This window comes from Vicugna pacos, chromosome 2 (assembly GCF_048564905.1).
Source record: "Vicugna pacos chromosome 2, VicPac4, whole genome shotgun sequence".
NCBI classification, from domain to species: domain Eukaryota; kingdom Metazoa; phylum Chordata; class Mammalia; order Artiodactyla; family Camelidae; genus Vicugna; species Vicugna pacos.
Window position 1 is genome coordinate 34,948,600 of NC_132988.1, and position 18,613 is coordinate 34,967,212.

The following is an 18,613-nucleotide window of genomic DNA, read 5'->3' on the forward strand; positions in this document are numbered from 1 at the left end:
TATTCTGAATTTTAAAGGAAAAAAATTTATTCTTTCATCATTAACACGTTGATCTCCCACTGTGGATTGAGTGTGTTTCCTGCAGGGCCCAAATTCACACTTCACCACAGTGTGATGCACTAACAATATATGTGCTTATAATTAATCTGTTTATTTTTCCAGTATAATTGGAATTGTTTAAAAATTTTTTTTCTTATTTTCAATTTTTGACCTCTTCACCATTTTATTTCTTTTTGGAATATCATTATTCTGCACGGAATAAATTCAGGTAATAGAATAGTCTGGGATTCTGTGGCATTATTTTGATATTCATTAGCTTGAGAATGATATATGATCTGACTAGTAGAACCGGTAGATAAGTGGTTGTTTAGAATGGTACTCTGTTCGTTGGCCTGCTCTGTTCGACTTGGCTCAGCAGTTTTATTCTGCATCTCAGAGTCTGTGCATCTTTCAGTATCATTCTGTGATTTTTCTTATCCTTACAATGTCTGTCAGACAATGTAAAAATACAGTTGACAGCAATCCTAGCAGTGTTGATGAAGTGATCCATGTCAGAAGAAGATACATAAATAAAATTTTGTCAAGTTCAATCTCAGAGAATGAGGAGAAAGGTGATGTTGAAGTTGAAAACATTGAGGAGGTTTTAGAACAATTAGTTGTAGAAGAAGAGGAAGAAATAGATGATGATGTTACTGGACAATACTCAGTGGAAAGAGTTTAGTGGCAGACACAAGTCATTTATATTTACAGGAGAAAGTGGACTTTTGACAGAATTACCTTGTGATACCAGCTCAGGTGAAGTTCTTTCACTATCTTTAGATAGTGAAATACTAAACCTTTTGGTAAAGGAGACAAACATATGCAGAACAAAAATTACCTCAATATCTAAATATGGAATATAGTCAAATTAAGAGGTGGAAACCTACTTCTGAAGAAATTAAAAAATTCCTTGCTCTTCTGATTTGGATGGGTCTAGTGAGAAACCAATATTTATAACTAAATATTTTTCAAAAAACTCCCTTTACAATTTCACATTGCCACATACCATGATATCTCGTGATCATTTTGATTTATTATCAGATTTGCACTTTGCAAATAATGAAGCTATTGAAAGAAGTGATAGATTTGGAAAAATATCACTGTTGATAATTGATGAGATGGTGGTTCCTTGCAGGGGAAAGCTTATGTTTAGATAATATATGCCAAATAAGACACACAAATATGGAATAAAATTATTTAAGTTATGTTCAACTGAAGGTTATACATGGTCAATAAAAATACATTCTGGATGAGAGAATAGTGGAGTCAGGCAAATTGGATTAGTTCAAAATGTTTTCATTGAGCTTGCAGAAAAATTACTGAATGAAGGACATACCTTGTATATAGATAACTTCTACACCAGGTACTAATTGGCCCTGAAATATTTCGTTTGAAAACTCATGTTGTTGGGACTGTATTGCACAATAAGTTTATTTTGAAAGATGTTATGTCCATCCACTAAAAAGAGGTGAAATGGTTTTGCAAGAAGATGACAATGGAATTGTCATCCTGAAATGGGAAGATGTTCAGGATATAAGAATACTTTCGACAAAACACACAACCATTATGGTACTGGTTCAAATTCATCTGCTCGTCGCCGCAATCTTACAAATGAAGCCACTAGCCATACTTGATTATAATAAAGGAACGTGTGAAATCAGTAGAAGTGACCAGATGGTTTCATATGTTATGAAAAAGTATTAAATGGTACCAGAAATTAGCACTACATCTACTTATTGGTATTTCTGTCATAAGTGCACATATTATATATCCAGCAAAGGCAAATAAAAAGATTAAAATATCAGATAGGGAACTTAACTTTTAGTTAAGTAATGGTTATAGTCTCCAAATATTACATTCAGTAATATGCAAAGCGATAAAGCAGAAGCAATTCACAAATTCACAAAAATCTGCAAAGCAGAATAAGAAGAATGTGTGTTCTCTGTTATCAGAAAAGCAGGCAAACTTTGGAATGACAAAAAACTAGAAGAGATGTAAAAAAGACAGAAATATATTGTCCTAGTTGTCCAAAAACACTACAATTTTGTATAAATTGTTTTAGTGAATATCATAAGAAAATACTGTAATGTATAATTTTGTTCAAAAGAATTTTTTTTAATCTGTGTATATATTTATATGTTGTTACTGTTAAATACTTGTATTACAAATGAAAACTGTTGCAAATTAGTTGTAAAAACCTCCATAATTGTATGAAGGAAAGTGTCACCCATATCTGCGTGATGGGGCCTCTGAGGAAACACAACTGTCACCTAGATTTGGGTGACCTGGCCATCAGTTTGTTAAGTATGATTGTTAGCTACAAGTTTTTCAGCTTAGAAAAGTCTTTTCTGTTCCTAATTTGGTGAAGCTTTTAAAAAATTCATTAATGGATGTTGAATTTTGTTGAATGCTTTTTCTGTATCTATTGAGATCTTCTTTTAAAAAATTAGTTTGTTAACACAGTGAGTTATATTGATTTTCAAATGCTGAGCCATCCTTGAATTCCTGGGGTGAACTTTGTTTTGGTGTTACATATTATGCTTTTTATATATTGCTGGATTCAATTAGCTACTATTTTGTTGAGGATTTTTGTATTCATGAGGAATATTGGGCTATAGTATTCTTTCCTTGTGATGTCTTTGGTTTCAGTATTCGGATAATTTGGCCTCATAGAATCAGTTGGGAAGTGTTCAGTATTCTTTTACTTTCTGAAGAAGATTAAGTAGAATTACTATTATTTCTTCCTTAACTGTTTTGTATTTTCCAGTAAGTTTTTTGGACGGTTTTTAACTACAAATTCAATTTCTTTATTCAATATACAACTATTTAGGTTATCTATTTCTTAGATGAGTTTTGGTATTTTGCACCTTTTACAAGATTAGTCCACTTCATCTAAGTTTTGTGTAATTGTGTCAAATTTATGGCCAGATAATTTTTAATTATTATCTTAATGTGTGTGGGATAGTGATATCCCCTCCTTTATTTCTCATATTAGTAACTTGCATCTACTTTACCTGGGCTAGAGGTTGATCAATTTTATTGACGTTCTCAAAGAAGCAACTTTTGGTTTTACAGATTTTTTTTCTCTTATTTTCCTGTTTAAATTTTATAGATTTCTGCTCTAATATTTATTATGCCCTTCCTTCTTCTTGCTTTGGATTTGTTACTTTCTCTCTAATTTCTTTAGTTCCAAGGTTGGTTTACTGATTTCAGATCATCGTTTTTAATATGAATTAATTCTATAAATTTCCCTCTATGCACGGCTTTACTTGCATTCCACAAATTTTGATACATTATATTTTCATTTTAATTTAGTTTAAAAAGTTTAAAACTTCCTTTGGGACTTCTTCTTTGCCCCTTGGCTTACTTAGAAGTGTGTTGTTTAGTTTCCAAGGATTTTTCAGATATCTAGTTTAATTCTGTTATGGTTTGAGACCTACTGTGTATGATTTCTATTTTAGATTTGTTAAAGTTTGTCTTACGGCTAAGTATGGTCTGTTGTGGTGAATGTTCTATTTGAACTTGGAAAGCATCTATATTCTGCTGTTGGTGGTTAGAGTATTTTATAAATACCAACTAGGTCAGGTTGGCTTTTAGTGTTGTTCAGGTCATCTGTATTCTTACTCATTTTCTTCCTACTTGTTCTGTCAATTACCCAGAGTGGCAAGTTGATACCTCCAGCTATGGTTGTGGATATATTTATCTTTTAGTATCTATCAGTTTTTGCCTCATGTATTTTGAAATTCTGTTGTTAGGTGTGTACACATGTAGGATTATTATGTCATCCTGGATAATTGGCCACTTATGTCACATCCCTCTTTGTCCTGATAATATTCCTTGTTGTGAAGGTTTTTTTGCCTAAAGTTAATATATCTACTTCAGTTTTCTTTTGGTTAGTGTTTTCATAATATGTATCCTTTTATTTTCAATGTCTCTGCGTATGTATAAAGTGAATTTATTATTGTTAGGATATAATTAGTTCTTGCTTTTTCATTCAATCTAATAATCTTTTGTTTTTTTACTGGTGTATTTAGGCAATTCACATTTAAAATGATTATTAATGTGGTTGGATTAAAATCTTTCATCTTAAGGTTAGCTGTTTTCTATTCCATTTTTTCCCTGACTTCTCTGGGTTTAATTGTACATTTTTATGATTCCATTTCATCATGTCTATTGACTTAATATTTATGTCTTTTAAAAACTTTTTTAGTAGTTGCCCTAGAATTTACAGTAATATTTTAAACTAGGTCAACCTTCAGATATTATAACATCTAACATGTGAGTATTATCTTATTATAGTCCCAATTCCTCCTTTATATGCCGTAAGCACAATATACTGATAGTTTTTTTGGTTTTTGCTTTACACAATTAATTGTCTTTTATAGCAATTAAGAACAAGAAAGATATTTTTGTTATCCTCATTTACTCCCCTTTCAGCAGTCTGCATGTCTTTATATAGATCCAAGTTTCTGACTGTATTATGCTCATTTAGAAGTTCCTGCTCTTTTTCAGATGTAATGTTGGGACTAGTTCTCCTAGTGGTAGAACTTTTTTTTTCTTTTTATTCTCCTCCAGCTTCAGTGACTTTCCACCAGTGGCCTCAGGCAACAGTTTTGTTGTCCTTCCTCTGCAGATTAAACTTTTATTCCTTAGGAGATATAGAGGACATAGACCTGGGCTGAGTTTCAGTGGTGGCCGTTCTTCCCAGTCTCTAGCCAGCACCATAGGGGAAGCTTTTTCATGATTCACCTTGATTTACCCTGTGAGCATCTTGTGGGATTTGTGGGGAGAAAGCTTGTGGGAAGGCACAAAAGCCCCTATGTCTGGCCCCCCAGGGCATCACAGTCTTACTCTTGCCTGTGCTCAGCCTGTAACAATTAGTTAAAAATTACTGGCTGAATCTTACTAGCTTGTATGGCATTTGTGAGTATGTGGCCCTAGTAAGCAAACACTCAGGTCCTATTTATCCTTATGCCTGTCTCTCTTCAGATTTTGTGTTAGTTGTTTACACTGTGACCTCAGTTTTCTGATGGGTTCAAGAAAAATTGTTAATTTACAGTGTGTCTAGCTTTTTTACTCTAATGATGAGCACAGTGCTTTTTACCAGTTCTCTACCTCTCCAAGCTGAAACTTTTAGTTCTCTGATATTTTTAAATGAATGATTTTGAGCCTTAAATTCCTAGGATTTTATCTTGGGTACATTTAAAAAGAATGATATAACATACCAACTACCCTGATTCTGGCCCTGCTATAGGCTGGGTTTTACAGTTACCATAGTTGACCTGTTTTACCTGGGTAAATTTATACCTATTGTCCCTTCCTTTTTGGTTTCAGCCACAATCAGCATGTTAAGTTTAGCATGTGAAGGCTGTAGCAATACAGTATAATATTTTGGGCCCTATTTTTTTTTAAGTGATTACAATATTCATACAGCCAGAGCTGGATAAATTTTAATTAAGATTTATCTGACTTAGACTCTGGGACCAATAATCCACATAATCTGCATAAAATTCCCAGTGAATTATACAGTAAAATAAAAAGTTTAAGTAATTTAGTGTTTAAGGCATTTCAGTGTAATTTAAATGATCTTGTATTTCAAAGGTATATGAATATTGTTTATGTATTAAGTGAACTGCCTCAGATTTGATACCATATAAATACCACTCTTAACAAATGATTGATTGCCTAGTGTATACATGAAAATACACCAGATTTAAATCCTTGCTTTCAGATTTTGACATATTGACGTACATTTAACTAAATACCAAATGGTCCAAAATACACTGTATAACTTGAAGGACATTTTGGTAGCTGTTGAACTTTCATCCTTCATACTTGACATGACTGCCCTTATTATTTGGCAAGGAAAGCTATGGGAAATGGAATGATAGTGACATCCTCATCTCATACATGACACCGTCATTAACCCAGTTGCTCAAGCCCAAAACCCAGGAGCAAGGTCATAGTGTAAGGTTGTGAACAAGGACACAGAGCCAAGGGGGCAAATGAGCCTGAAGTTCACATGCCTTGGTTTGGAGCTTCTTTGGCCTGACGAACAAATGTTCTTTTTAATTTCTAATGTAATAAATATAATTACCCTGACTATGCCCAGGAACTATCATTGACTTCTTTCTTTCCTAGCCTTATTTTACATTTGGCTCTTTTGACTCTGTTTCTATAACATGTCCTGAAAGTTCATTTCTTACCATTTCCATTACTACCACCCTAGTCCAGGCAACCATTCTTTCTTTTGGCGACTTCTGTGGTAGCCTTCTGACAGGTCTTCCTGCTTCCTACTCTTGCCCCTGTAATCTACCAGTTAGCCATTTTCCATTTTTCTTTCAAAAGAATGTTTAGAAAAATTATTTAGATCTGAGAAAGAAGTGGGTGAAGATAAATGAATATGTGAGAGGCAATGTCAGATAATGACCAAGTAATTGAGTTTTTGGAATTAGCAGTGTTTTAATTTAGGCATTGCTGTTCATTTGCTTTTTCATCCATTCACTAATGTAGGCAACAAATACATTGAGTGTCTACCATGCACCACTGGTTTAGGCCCTGGGGATACAACAGTGAACAAACAGAAAAAAAAAAAATCCTGGCCTCCATGGAGCTCACAATCTAGTGTGAGACAATGAAAACATAAATAAATAAAATTATACAATGTTAGTGCGAAGTGCTAAAAGGTAATGATAAAGCAGAGAAGGGAGACATACATTTATAGAGAAGGGAGTTAAAATTTCAGATAGGATATTTAAGGAATACCTCACTGAGAAGACTTCTGTTAAAAACTTGAAGACAATTAACCTTGGTCAGTTACCTGGCCCTCTGAGCTTCAGTTTCTTCATGTGCAAAATAAGCTGATTATTGTCCACTACCAGAGAGCATCCTTATTCTTTTTTTCTTACAGTTGCATATTATTCCACCTAAGTGGGCCTGTCATATTTTATTTAACCTATCTTCTGTTGATAGACATTTGAATTGTTTCAAACCATTTAGTATGAAGAGTACTGCAATAAATATTCTTAGATAATTATTTTACACATACGTGGATATATCCAGCATTGGGATTGTTCAGTAAGAGATTATATGCCTTTGTAATTTTAACAGCTGTTGCCTAATTGTCCTCCATGGGGGTTGTTTCAGTTTACATTCCTAGAAGCAATGTACAAATATGGCTTTCTCATAGCTTGTCTAATAGAGCCACAGAAGTTTTGAACAGTTACAGATTTGTTTTAAATTGCCCTTTTCTTTTTACAGCATTATCACAGTTAGTACCAGAGATAAAGTTTATACTTCTTATGTCATTTTTTGGTAATCGCATGTCTATAATATTTAGAGGCATAGGAAATTTTTAACATCTAAAACTTAGTAGCACATTGTTTCTTTGAAGCAGAGAATTAATATGTCAAGTAAGACTCAAGAAACTAATTTTAACATTGTAAAATGACTATAACTCAATAAAAAAAAGAAATATAAAAAGAAAAAGAAAAAAAGAGCTTAGCTCTGAAGAGACAACAATTTATTGGCCAGAACTGGTCACCCAACACCAGGGGCTAAGGAAGTACAGTCTTACCAGGTGCACCTGTGGACAGAGTTGGAAACAACTGATGAGAAGTGTTAAAAGCAGTGTTAATGACTATCACATGGACACATATGTGGTATTGTCAGGGAATATGAGCTGGAGCAGTCCAGGAAGGCTTCATGGAGGAAAGGGGCTCAAACTAGGCTCTGAAGACTAGGCAAGATCCAGATAGACAGAAAAAGGAAAGGCACTGCTGACAGGAAAGACGCCCAAGTCAAAGCCAGACACTGGGAATGAAGCTGGTACAAGGCGGTCAGGTGGGGGTGGGGAGGGTGGGCTAAAACTGTAGGATTTGGTTATTTTACCAACCAGATGCTGATCCTTTCACAATGTCAAGCAAAACTGATCCAGCGGGCCAAGATGACAGGTGGGGCTCTGGCAACCCTGGCCTCTTCGCCTGTGCCTTTGTTTTTTCACCTTTGAGTGTTTTTTCACCTTCAAAATTTGAGAAATTTTGACACTTACACAAAGGGTTGCAAAAATAAAAATAGTAAATATTCTCCCCCCCCCAGTTTTTTTTTAGTTATTTTGTTTCATGAAGTAACTATCTCAGATAATTCTCTGGTAAGCTTGACTAATAAAAATAATGTACCTATAGCTTCCAATTGTAGGGGTGACTAGGGGGGATATAGTGATAAAGCAGATGATGGATAAGATGGTCTAGCAGAAAGAATACAAAATTGTGTATTCTATTCTAAAATAGTGACTCTAGACACTAGGATTTTGGTTTTAGTTGTGTTACTATATTGCTGTGTGATCTTAGCAGTTCTTAATTCCTCTACTGACACTGTGTGTGTAGGTACACAGACACACCCTACCCCCCCCCCCACCTTGGCTAAGTATTTTCACTCTGGAATTGTTTTTAATCTGGCCCAGATAATAATGCCTTATCTACCTAAGTGCAAGAGTCTCCATCAGAGGCTTTCTTGAGGTGTTTTGTACCTCATAGTTCTTCAGTTATACTGTTTACCCAACCTTTAAACCAACCGTATTGACTTGGCTAGATTTCAAACTTGAGTTGTGATGAACAGTATAATAGTTACCTTTGAATATTATTTCAGATTTTGCTATTCTTTTTAAAAATCTTTTTATTAATTATACTTGAATATGTATACTACATTATACATATTCATAGGCACAAAGAATACATATAAACATATAAAGAATGTAGTATAATAAAGCAAATAGCTGTGTATTCATTCACTAATAGCTTAAGAAATAGAATATCTAATATCTCTGAAGCCTCTGCTGTGCATCTCCCTAATTGTATCCTCCTTTAGCTAATTTTAATAAGTATGTATTACCTTCTATTGATCTTCTATGATACCTATGAAAACCGACACAGGATTAGCATCATTAATTATAAAAATAAGCTATAAAAGAAAAGTCTCAAACACAGACTGAAACCAGTAGTTACAAACAATACTTTAGTGGTATTTATTCACATCACAATTACTCATACTATATACAAATAGGTATTTATACAAGTCTACATTTTAAAAAAAAGAAAAAGCAATTAAAGACCAAAAAAGTCACATTATCAACAAGATTTTTTCTAAAAGTTATGGCCAATAACAAAGGAAATTCACAGTTATTCTGAAAATATTTTAAAGATGCAGAAGTCATATTGCACATTATATAATTATAAACCCTACTGAGCAGATTTGTGTATTTTAATCTAGTTTTTCACAAAATTTACATTATCATGTAATACTTCACTGTATACAGAATGGTGGAACTAGAATAAACAGGTTAACTTATAAACTTTTAATACAATGGCCACAAAATTAGAATTTTTTAAGTTATATTTAAAATAATTTTACTATACAAAAACAAACAAACAAACAACCCCACCACTCCAGTGTAATAAAGCTTAACAGACAGAATCAAAATTTATTCACAGATCAGGTTACTTTTTTAGTGTTCTTCTTTGTCTTTTCCTTTCTTTTCCTTTTCATCCTGTAATGCAGTACCCAGTTTTTTAATAAGGACTGACAGAACCTTGTCCAGTGGGTCCATGACTCCTCTTTGAAGCCATTTAGGAATAGTAGTCCTGGCATGATGAAAGCCCAATTTTTGAAGAATATAATCAACACCTACTGGATCAATCTTTCTTCCAGTCCAAGAAATTAATCTAAAATAATTATAAATTATTATTAGTAAAGAGTACAGTGCCCTAGCACAGTCCTGACAGTAAGTTCAGTAACATCACTAAGCCTCCCTAATACGCTCAAGACAAAATATTTTCACTAGGTGTAACTGATTATCTTACCTACTATTCTTGGATTCAGTGTAATAGCACTCAAAAAGTATGTGGTTGTAAGTGCCTTTAAGCCTACACAGCAATTGAATTTAGTGAATTTCATTATGATTAATTTATTTTAGGGCTCTTAAGTTACATGGTCATTGTAAACCTTTCAAGGATGTCTGGTTCTTTCTAAAAGATGTTAATTAACTCGCTGGGAGGAATCCTTTCACAATGTATTTGTGTATCAAATCATGATGTTGTATACTTAAAATATCTGTTTTACCAATTATACCTCAATAAAGCTGGGGAAAAAAGGCTAAAATTTACTTAGAGTTTACTATGTGCTAAACATGTTAGAAAGAATAGGGAGAAAATGGTTCTTCCTTCAGTGTCCTTCCATATAGAGGAACAGCATTAGTGAAACATTCCTGGTCATTCTCTGCCCTGTATTTATCTGATTGAAAAATTGACGGAGGAACTGAATAGATAGTTCAGTATTCTCCTTCTTACCTACTCTTAGGAACCACTCATTTTGAACCTTTCCTCCATGCCATAGGTTTTTTCAAGGACAGGTCCCTAAATAGCCCAAGAGTGTTCATTGCTGCCTGTGGCCTGGTGATTACACAGGGCCGCTGACTATACAACTCTAGCACCCTCCATACCCAGCCCTTGAGTTCTGCATCACTGAGACCCTATAGGTAGGTTCAAACTTGGACTTTGCAGTAGAAGGACGTTGTTGCCTGACACCAAACCACATTCCCTGTTATCAGCTTTAGCAGTATTAAAGCTGTCCTTCTGATTCCTAGATGTGTCTCTTTTGATAGTTCAGTTGGTCCTGAACTTAGGTAGGGAAAAGGAGGGTATTAAGCATTGATCTGCTAAAACTCTAATAGTTATAAGATAAGCACTTTGCATTAATTAACTCATGTAACCACTGTAACAACCCTAGAAGGTAGCTAATACCGTTTTCCAAATTCTTCATATGAGGCAACTGAGGCAGAAAGAACAATTAGGTCCTTTAGCCAAGGTCACTCAGCTACTATGCTATAAAGTTGGCCTTAGAGCCAGAGCTCTTAATCACATTCTTCACCACTATATTTTATCAGTTAACTAGTCTCTTGGTATTTGCTAAAAAAAAAAGTATATTTGTGGCAAACAACTATTTTTATTTTCATTTTAAATTAAAAGATACTTAGTCATTTTCATTATATTTCTTTAGATTTACAGATACTAAACAGTTTTCTGCATTAGGAGACCTTTACAATATTTTAATATTGTTCCTAAGTATTGATGCTGTTAATATTTCTCATGAGTACATGTAGCATTAATTAATACCAAAGTGTTTTATTGATTTGATTACAACAAGTTTTATTAAATACAAATTACTAACACAAAGTCACTACTTTCTGCTTGTACAAGGAGTCCACTGAATAATGGAGATCTTAATAGTTTAGAATGATTTTGTGGCATAAATATGTCTGAATAATAACCTTACCTAAATGAAATATGTATCATTCTGCAGAATACTGTGTGGAACTATGATGGAGTTTTTTTTTTTTTTTTTTTTTTTGATACCATTATTCCATGATTTTAGACAGTTAGAATTTGATTAACAAAGCAGTTAAGAGGAAAGGGGAAAAAATAGGAAAGTTGTGTTAAATCACAAACAAAGGACATACAAAGCAAGTACTACTAATTATAGCAGAAATTTAATATAATTAAAATTAAAAATATACTTTTGAAATTTTGATATGAAAACAAGTTGGGATCATGGTTGTAGTAGAACATGAATGCAGTAAAAGACCCTGAATCTGATAGCATTACATTTGACATTTCAGGATGATTTTATATTACTTAGTTTGCAGACAGAAAGACACTGTGACACTGTAGGTCCTATTACACTGTCATGACATATGTGAGAAATTGTTAACGGTTCCTTAATGATGATGTATAACTTCAGCATCTTCCCAAACTTAAGTAATAAAACAGTTTACTGTAGCTACCTCAAACATCTGAAAATAACATCCTGGTGAGATGGTGAAAAAAATAATAGCAACTGTGAAAGCAGAGTTATTCTTATATTTTACTGATCGAGAGAATGTCACACAATGGACAGCTAATCAGCACTGAGCTATACACAGTGTTTGTCCTCCTTTTGCCTTGCCTAGAAGCACTTACAGAAGCAGAAAGGAGCAGCAAAAATATTAGTCAGAAGCTGTAGAGGTTATAAGTGACTAATTTATAAAAATATTCTTTGGTAAACTGTATTTAACCTGCTGCATTATTTACAACCTTTTTCTCATAATAATCCCACAGGAAATAGGTAAATATATACACCCACTACTTACCTAAGAGTGGGTTCTAGATGCCATGTGTTGCACATAAAATCTCTCCAGTCCACAGTAGTGTAAGTGATGCTATCTTCTCTGTCTTTGTCAGAGGAATTTTCATCATGTGTAATAATTGGACTTTTCTGTCCTGGTCGAGTAGATAAAATCCGAGGTGGAAAAATGGCTATAATGAAAATGATAAATTAATATTGAGATATGTATCTTATAAATTTATTTTAAATCACTAATATGAATAAAGTAATTGGCTCCATTTATTTTATTTATTCATTTAATTACATTTCTTAAAAACTAATATTTTAAAATAAACCATAAAAAAGTGCCAATTATTGGTATTTCTTGGAGGAAGATAACATCAGGGTTATTTTATTCTCTTACAAGAATTAGAAATAACATACCATCATTTATTTTTGAATAATAGCACATATTTTACATATATTTGTGTACCTAAATTTAATGGTAAAGAATATTGAGATTTATTTGATAGTGGGCTTAGAGCTCTGAAATTGACAGTTGTAGGGTTCCTAAAAAATGCCTGTAGGTAAATGACTTTTTTTTAACAGCTTGACTGAGATAACAATTCACTCATTTAAGGTGTACAACTCATGGTTTTAATATGTTAATGGCTATGTATATATTTGAACAGTGGTTTAACTTAGGAGCTTTTTGTTAAGATCTTTTTATAATTGAGAACTCAATGTTTTATGAAAAATCAAGTGTTTAAATTGGCAATCATAAATATACTTAAAATCAAATTCTGAGACAAAGAGTTTTCATATGATCATTTTTTAATAAATATGGCATTTCTATAGAGCACAGGTTTTCAAGACACAAACTGGGCATAAAATAATTATGTAATATGCTGTGTATTATGTAGCTCTGCTTATAACTTTGTTAATTAACAGTGGGATAATGTATTGATTGGGAATGAACCTAGGAATGAAGCTGTACCATCACACCGCATCAGAATATAGATGTCTTCAGTTATTGCCTGCTCTGGTGCTCTGCTTTTATTACTGGTGGTGGTTACAGTGCTACAGTTTATCTTGATGTTCCAGAAGTACGTTGAGTATGCTCTAGTCTTACACACTGTTAAGAATTTTCTGAGGCGTGTTTATGTTTCTTTTGGCCAAAACTACTTGCTTTTAGTTTTTAAAAACAAAATATACTTACAGCTATTAAAATATTTTTACTTATAATTGAAATCCCCATAAATAGTAATTGTATTATTTTAAGTCCGATAATCAAGCCCCTAGTTCCTCTTTTCTCATTAAAATGTTTTATAACAATTTATATAAAAATATACATATTTTTAAGAAACACACACAGCTCATGGCAGAACACGATATTTCATAAAATGACAAAGGTTTCACATAATACCTGAGAGAAATTTAGCAGGCTTTTAAAATCTAGATAGACTAGAAAAAGAATTCTGAACTTCATAGGTTTATGTAGAATCTGTGTTTCTCCACATTGTTTAAATATTAAGGCAGAGAGAAAAACAAGAGGATTAACAGTGACTGGTATGTGTTGTTGCTTTATGTGAAAGCTGGATCTACGTATATTCCACATATTTCCTAATACATGCTTTCAACCATTTCACTTGAATGACTTGTAGATTTCTTCCAGCCATCATTATTGATTTCACTCTCAATTTGTGGCACATCTAGATGAATAGTAATGGAAGACCAATTCAATTTATGTATGCTACTTTTGTACTCTTTCAACATGGTCATTTCATAACCTGTTTTCTTCACACATTCATCCTGAGGCTATTTTGAAATATCTGCAAGACAAATTTTGTGTTTCTTTTTTCATGAAAAAAAATGGAGTATTATATTGTGACCTGAATAAATTACATCTATTCCAAGCAATTAAAAACAAATCACATCTGTTGTTTTACCACTATATATTCATATAGTTGTGCAGTAAATGTTTATTGAGCGAATAAAGACCATGCATTTCTGGAGTATTCCATATCATGACATTTCAAACTGCCTCATTCTTTTAAACAGCTATAGAGTATTCCATTTCATTATATGGACACACCATACTATATTCAACCAATTCCATATGGATATTAGTGTCACCATATGTTTCTTAGTGGGCAAACATTTAAATTTCCACTGAGTAAACCAATGTTAGCTAGCTCATAAAAACAAAACAACACCACTGAAGTCTAAATAATTTATTTATAAAAAGAAAATGTTCTGTGCATTCCAAATAGATTTCTTATTAATTCCATTTTCCCAATTATGTATGTAACTCTTGCTAACTTTATTATACAGTTGTTTCTTTAGTCACTCCACTTTGACTAGCAATATTTCTTCAAAGAGGCTTTCTCTTTTTCTTCAACTTTGTAAGAGTATCTTACAAGACCTGATAATGTACATAACATATATGGAAACATTTTGTAAAGTATACAACACCAGTTTGAGGCTTGGTTAGAAAAAGAGTGCCATGTACCTAGCAGATACTCAGAAAGTCTATCATACAGTCTTACTAACATTATTTATTGATATTTGTAACTTATGGAGGAAGTAGACACTTTCTACTCATTTTATTATTAGACCATAAAAATCCATACAAATGATAGTAAAGAGCTGCCTTTCCCAAAGCTTGAAAGGAAAAAAAGAGAATGTTACCCACCTTTTTCTTTTTCTTTAAGATAAGCCGACACTAAATCATGAAGAAACATGATGAGCTCAGCATCCATTGTCACACAGATGTGGTCAGTGAACTCTGTCACCACACTACATTCTACCTTTGGCTTCAGACTGACATCTGCAATGGGAAAAAAGTTCTTTTGTAATCACAGACTTACTGGAATAAGTCCCTTCCTGTTCCCTTTACATGGCCCATGTTAATAAGGGATTTACATGGGTCCGTGTAAATGCATCCACTTAAATACAACTATAAAAAAGATCCTGTATGTGATTTACAGAATGATGATGATTGTTTACTAAGCACGTTCTGAATATATGCCATTTATTCCTCATAAAAACCTGACAAATGAAGTCCTGTTAGTCCCGTTTGAAGAGAAAGAGACATAAATGGATTAAAGTATTTGCCAAAGGGCATACAGTAGGTAAGAAAATCAAATTGACCCAGAAAATCAATTTCATTATATTACAAAAATAACCTCTGGGGGAATAAAAGCAGTTTGAAGATCCATTAGAATTTTCTTAGTAACTTAAGAAACTAAAGATTATTTTTCCACATACCCTGTAATGAAGGTTCTTGTGGTTCTTGAACATGAATGGATTTGAAGTCAAGCTGCATTCTTGGTAGTGCAAAGATAGTCTCTGTTTCATGATTGTAGCTAGAACCTCCTCTGAATCCACTCAACAAACTAGAATTCTTCACCATAGTGCTACTCTCAGTGTTATTAGCATCAACATTACGAAGTAGGTTTAGCTCTACATGCATAATAAAGACAGTAAGAATCAAATTAAACCAATTAGGCATTGGTAAACATACAGTTTTCATGACACTGATACACAAAACTTTTATCATTTCAGAAATTGGAAAATAAAGACATTTAAACAAATAGAGCCATATAAAGCTTTGGTTTTTGAGACTAGTTATATACCTATATACCTACATAGACATAAATATGGACACACTTATATATGTGTCACTATTCTCAATACCAAAGCTTTATAACATGATTGGATAAATCCAGTACATTTTGGTTTTTGTATCTTGAACTTTAAAATCAGTATTATTTTCAACTGAATTCATATGTAAATTTAAGAGTTTCATTAAGCTGAAAAGTTTTCCATAGATCGAATACTATTACAGAATTTATGATTAAATAGGATCCTGACCTTGAAACCAGGTGGAAGTCCCGATTTTCCCCAACATATGTGCTATAGTTACCTTAGGGTTATAAAAATACAGCACTTTTCTAGGTACACAGGTGTCAGTTCAGTATGCTAATAACCCTCCATAGTATCCCTTCCCTGAAGTGTCTATTTGGAAGGTATTATAGTCAGTACATGCAAAATCTTCTAATATACTTCCTTATCCTACTTTGTTTTCAGGACATTTTTAATAGTCTCTAATCCCTGCAGTTGCCTATACATAGCAATTATTTTACATGGGGCCCAAGCCACCTTCTTTTCCATTCTGAAAGGAGGTCATTTTTAAGTAAAACATTCAACTCTCAACATGTCTCAATCTAGTCAGCTTCCCAATACAGATAAAATGCCTGGTAAAAGATTTACTGTAAACTCTAATACAAAAACAATCACAGAATAACAATTTTCATGAACGCAGTTACTACAGGACTGGTGAATCTAATCAAATGAAAAAAAATTCATCAAAGCACTTTCTTTAAATTTATGACTTCATAAGAATAGTACTTAGTTTCATTTTATTCCAGCCATCCTGACCCTTAAGGTTGTGGTATGCTATTACTTAGCTGTGTAACAACTTTCCCAAACCTCCAATGTGAACATTACTACAAAAATACTCATTCAAATATAGTTACAATTACAGTTTTAAGTTACATCTAAAATAATTTTAGTCTATGAGATGATGCACTACTAGGGTGGTGAAGCATGCACTAATACTGTTACTTATGGCAGCAGGAGTAAAATGAAACTTGTTTAAAGAAATGAAAAGTCTCCCTCTACTTAAATTCTAAACACAAAATAGAACAAAACAAAACCAAGCTCTCCAAAGAATCAAACTGTTAACCTTCATTCCTTGTGGCTGTAACATAATTGAACCATTCTTTCACACTTGCTACTCCATGGGGTGGATTTTCATGGCGGCGCCTTGTTATCTTGGTTATTGTTGCCATAGGACTTTCCAAAGCACCACACGGTTTGGTAACCATAGTATTATGGCCCAGATGAAAATCCAGTGTTTGTACAATATATGTAGAATGATCACTGGAGCCTAGAGGGGAAAAACAAGTTTCTTAAGTAACAAACTATAGATATAGATAGATAGATGCAAGAAGAGAGTTGTGCCTTAACAGCAACAGATTTAGCTAGGTAAGTCATACTTATATAAGGAAGGCTGTAAAACTGAGGAGTAAATAAGTGAGAAAAATCACAGATACTTTTTCTTTTAGTTATAAATGGATTTATCCCCAGAAGATGAAGAGCATCCATCATTTTTTCCTTCATCATTAAGAAACCACTAAGTAGAAAATTAATGCTACAAGAAACTATAAATAGAGGCAAAAAGCATGCCCTTGTGCATAGAAGGTTTGAAAATAGTTTGGACTGGGAAGTAATTTCCTAATACCACCACTCTGTGTCTTCTCTTGTTTTTATAAGAAATATTTACAATAACTACTATTATGGCTATGGTCAGCCACAGCAGCAAAAACTTTAATTGCCTGAGTAAGAAACAGAGTAACATGGCAAGTACAGAAATAAGTTCTTCAACATGCCCCAGACTTTATAGACTCATTGGCAGTAAACTCCTTCACACACACATCAGCTATGTGTTAAGTAGAGATGAACTTCAGAAATATAAGAAAAACAGATAAAAAATATGAGAAAGGAAAATTACTTTGTCATAGATAATCATATGAGAAGGTGGGAAAAAGTGAAAGTTGAATGTGTGTCAGTTTACCATCTTCCCAGATTTTCTGAGCTTCAGTCCAAAAAGCAATATTTGGTTCTTCTAAGTGAAAAAGGGCCCAGGATTTTGAACGGAAATTTGGACCATGAAAACAAGCTAGTGTCATATGATTTCCATGTAAGCTCATTGATCCTCCAAACTGCATTCCATCTTCTGGTAACGGAATCTGAAATAAGGATATGTGGCATCCTGACACCACCTTCAATACTCCAGGCCAGTGTCGATGATGAGCTGCATCAAGCACTGCAAGAAAACCAAAAACCACTTATTCTCAAGTGTCTCATGAACATCTTGAATGGTGGGTGGGAAGGCAGCAGGTGGCTACTCTCTATAGCTGAAGTGACTCAGATAACGGAAGAAAACAACAATTCAGCACCTGGTTAATGTTAAGAGAAGCTAATCAAGATACACCCTGGGAAATGATGCTGCACAAGGATGGGCAGAACGAAAGAAAGTAGCAACTTGCTAATAATACTTACAATGAATGCTTCTGCACTGATTAATGATTTACAAAATGCCTCCATGAAATTTTATACAATTATCACAGTAACTTTGTAAACTAGTTATTTCATCTAGACTCTTCAAGTGAAGCAGAAGAGAGGCTAAGTAAACCATTGATTAGAAGTCTAGAAATCAAAGGCAGATCCCTGATTTTTAAGCATTGTTAGCTATTTTATACCCCTGCTGCTGCTGCAAAGTGAGGTCTGAAGACCAGTAGTGTCAGCATCACCTGGGAGCTTGTTAGAAATTCACTCTTCTAACCATTCCATATCTACTGTATTAGAATCT

The 18,613-nt window shown here is 33.5% G+C and overlaps 1 protein-coding gene and 1 long non-coding RNA gene across 4 annotated transcripts in view; one reads left to right on the top strand and one right to left on the bottom strand.

The window, feature by feature from the left end:
* LOC140685789 (uncharacterized) overlaps positions 1-18,613 on the top strand; it is a 31,092-nt gene that overhangs the window by 9,690 nt on the left and 2,789 nt on the right. Inside the window, exon 4 of one of the 2 annotated variants that reach the window (XR_012059232.1) lies at positions 14,889-15,157. The exons of the other annotated variant lie outside the window; for it this stretch is intronic. This is a non-coding gene — a long non-coding RNA (uncharacterized lncRNA). Of the gene's footprint in view, positions 1-14,888; positions 15,158-18,613 lie in introns of those variants that run through there. 2 annotated transcript variants of the gene reach the window in all.
* BLTP1 (bridge-like lipid transfer protein family member 1) overlaps positions 9,492-18,613 on the bottom strand; it is a 174,815-nt gene continuing 165,693 nt past the window's right edge. For both annotated transcript variants that reach the window (XM_072938032.1, XM_072938024.1), the window contains 6 exons: positions 17,816-18,067; positions 16,925-17,128; positions 15,445-15,639; positions 14,870-15,004; positions 12,221-12,386; positions 9,492-9,758 (listed from right to left, as the gene is read on the bottom strand). In XM_072938032.1, the coding sequence (XP_072794133.1) occupies positions 9,542-9,758; positions 12,221-12,386; positions 14,870-15,004; positions 15,445-15,639; positions 16,925-17,128; positions 17,816-18,067 (1,169 nt within the window). In that variant the 3' untranslated portion in view covers positions 9,492-9,541. The remainder of the gene's footprint in view (positions 9,759-12,220; positions 12,387-14,869; positions 15,005-15,444; positions 15,640-16,924; positions 17,129-17,815; positions 18,068-18,613) is intronic.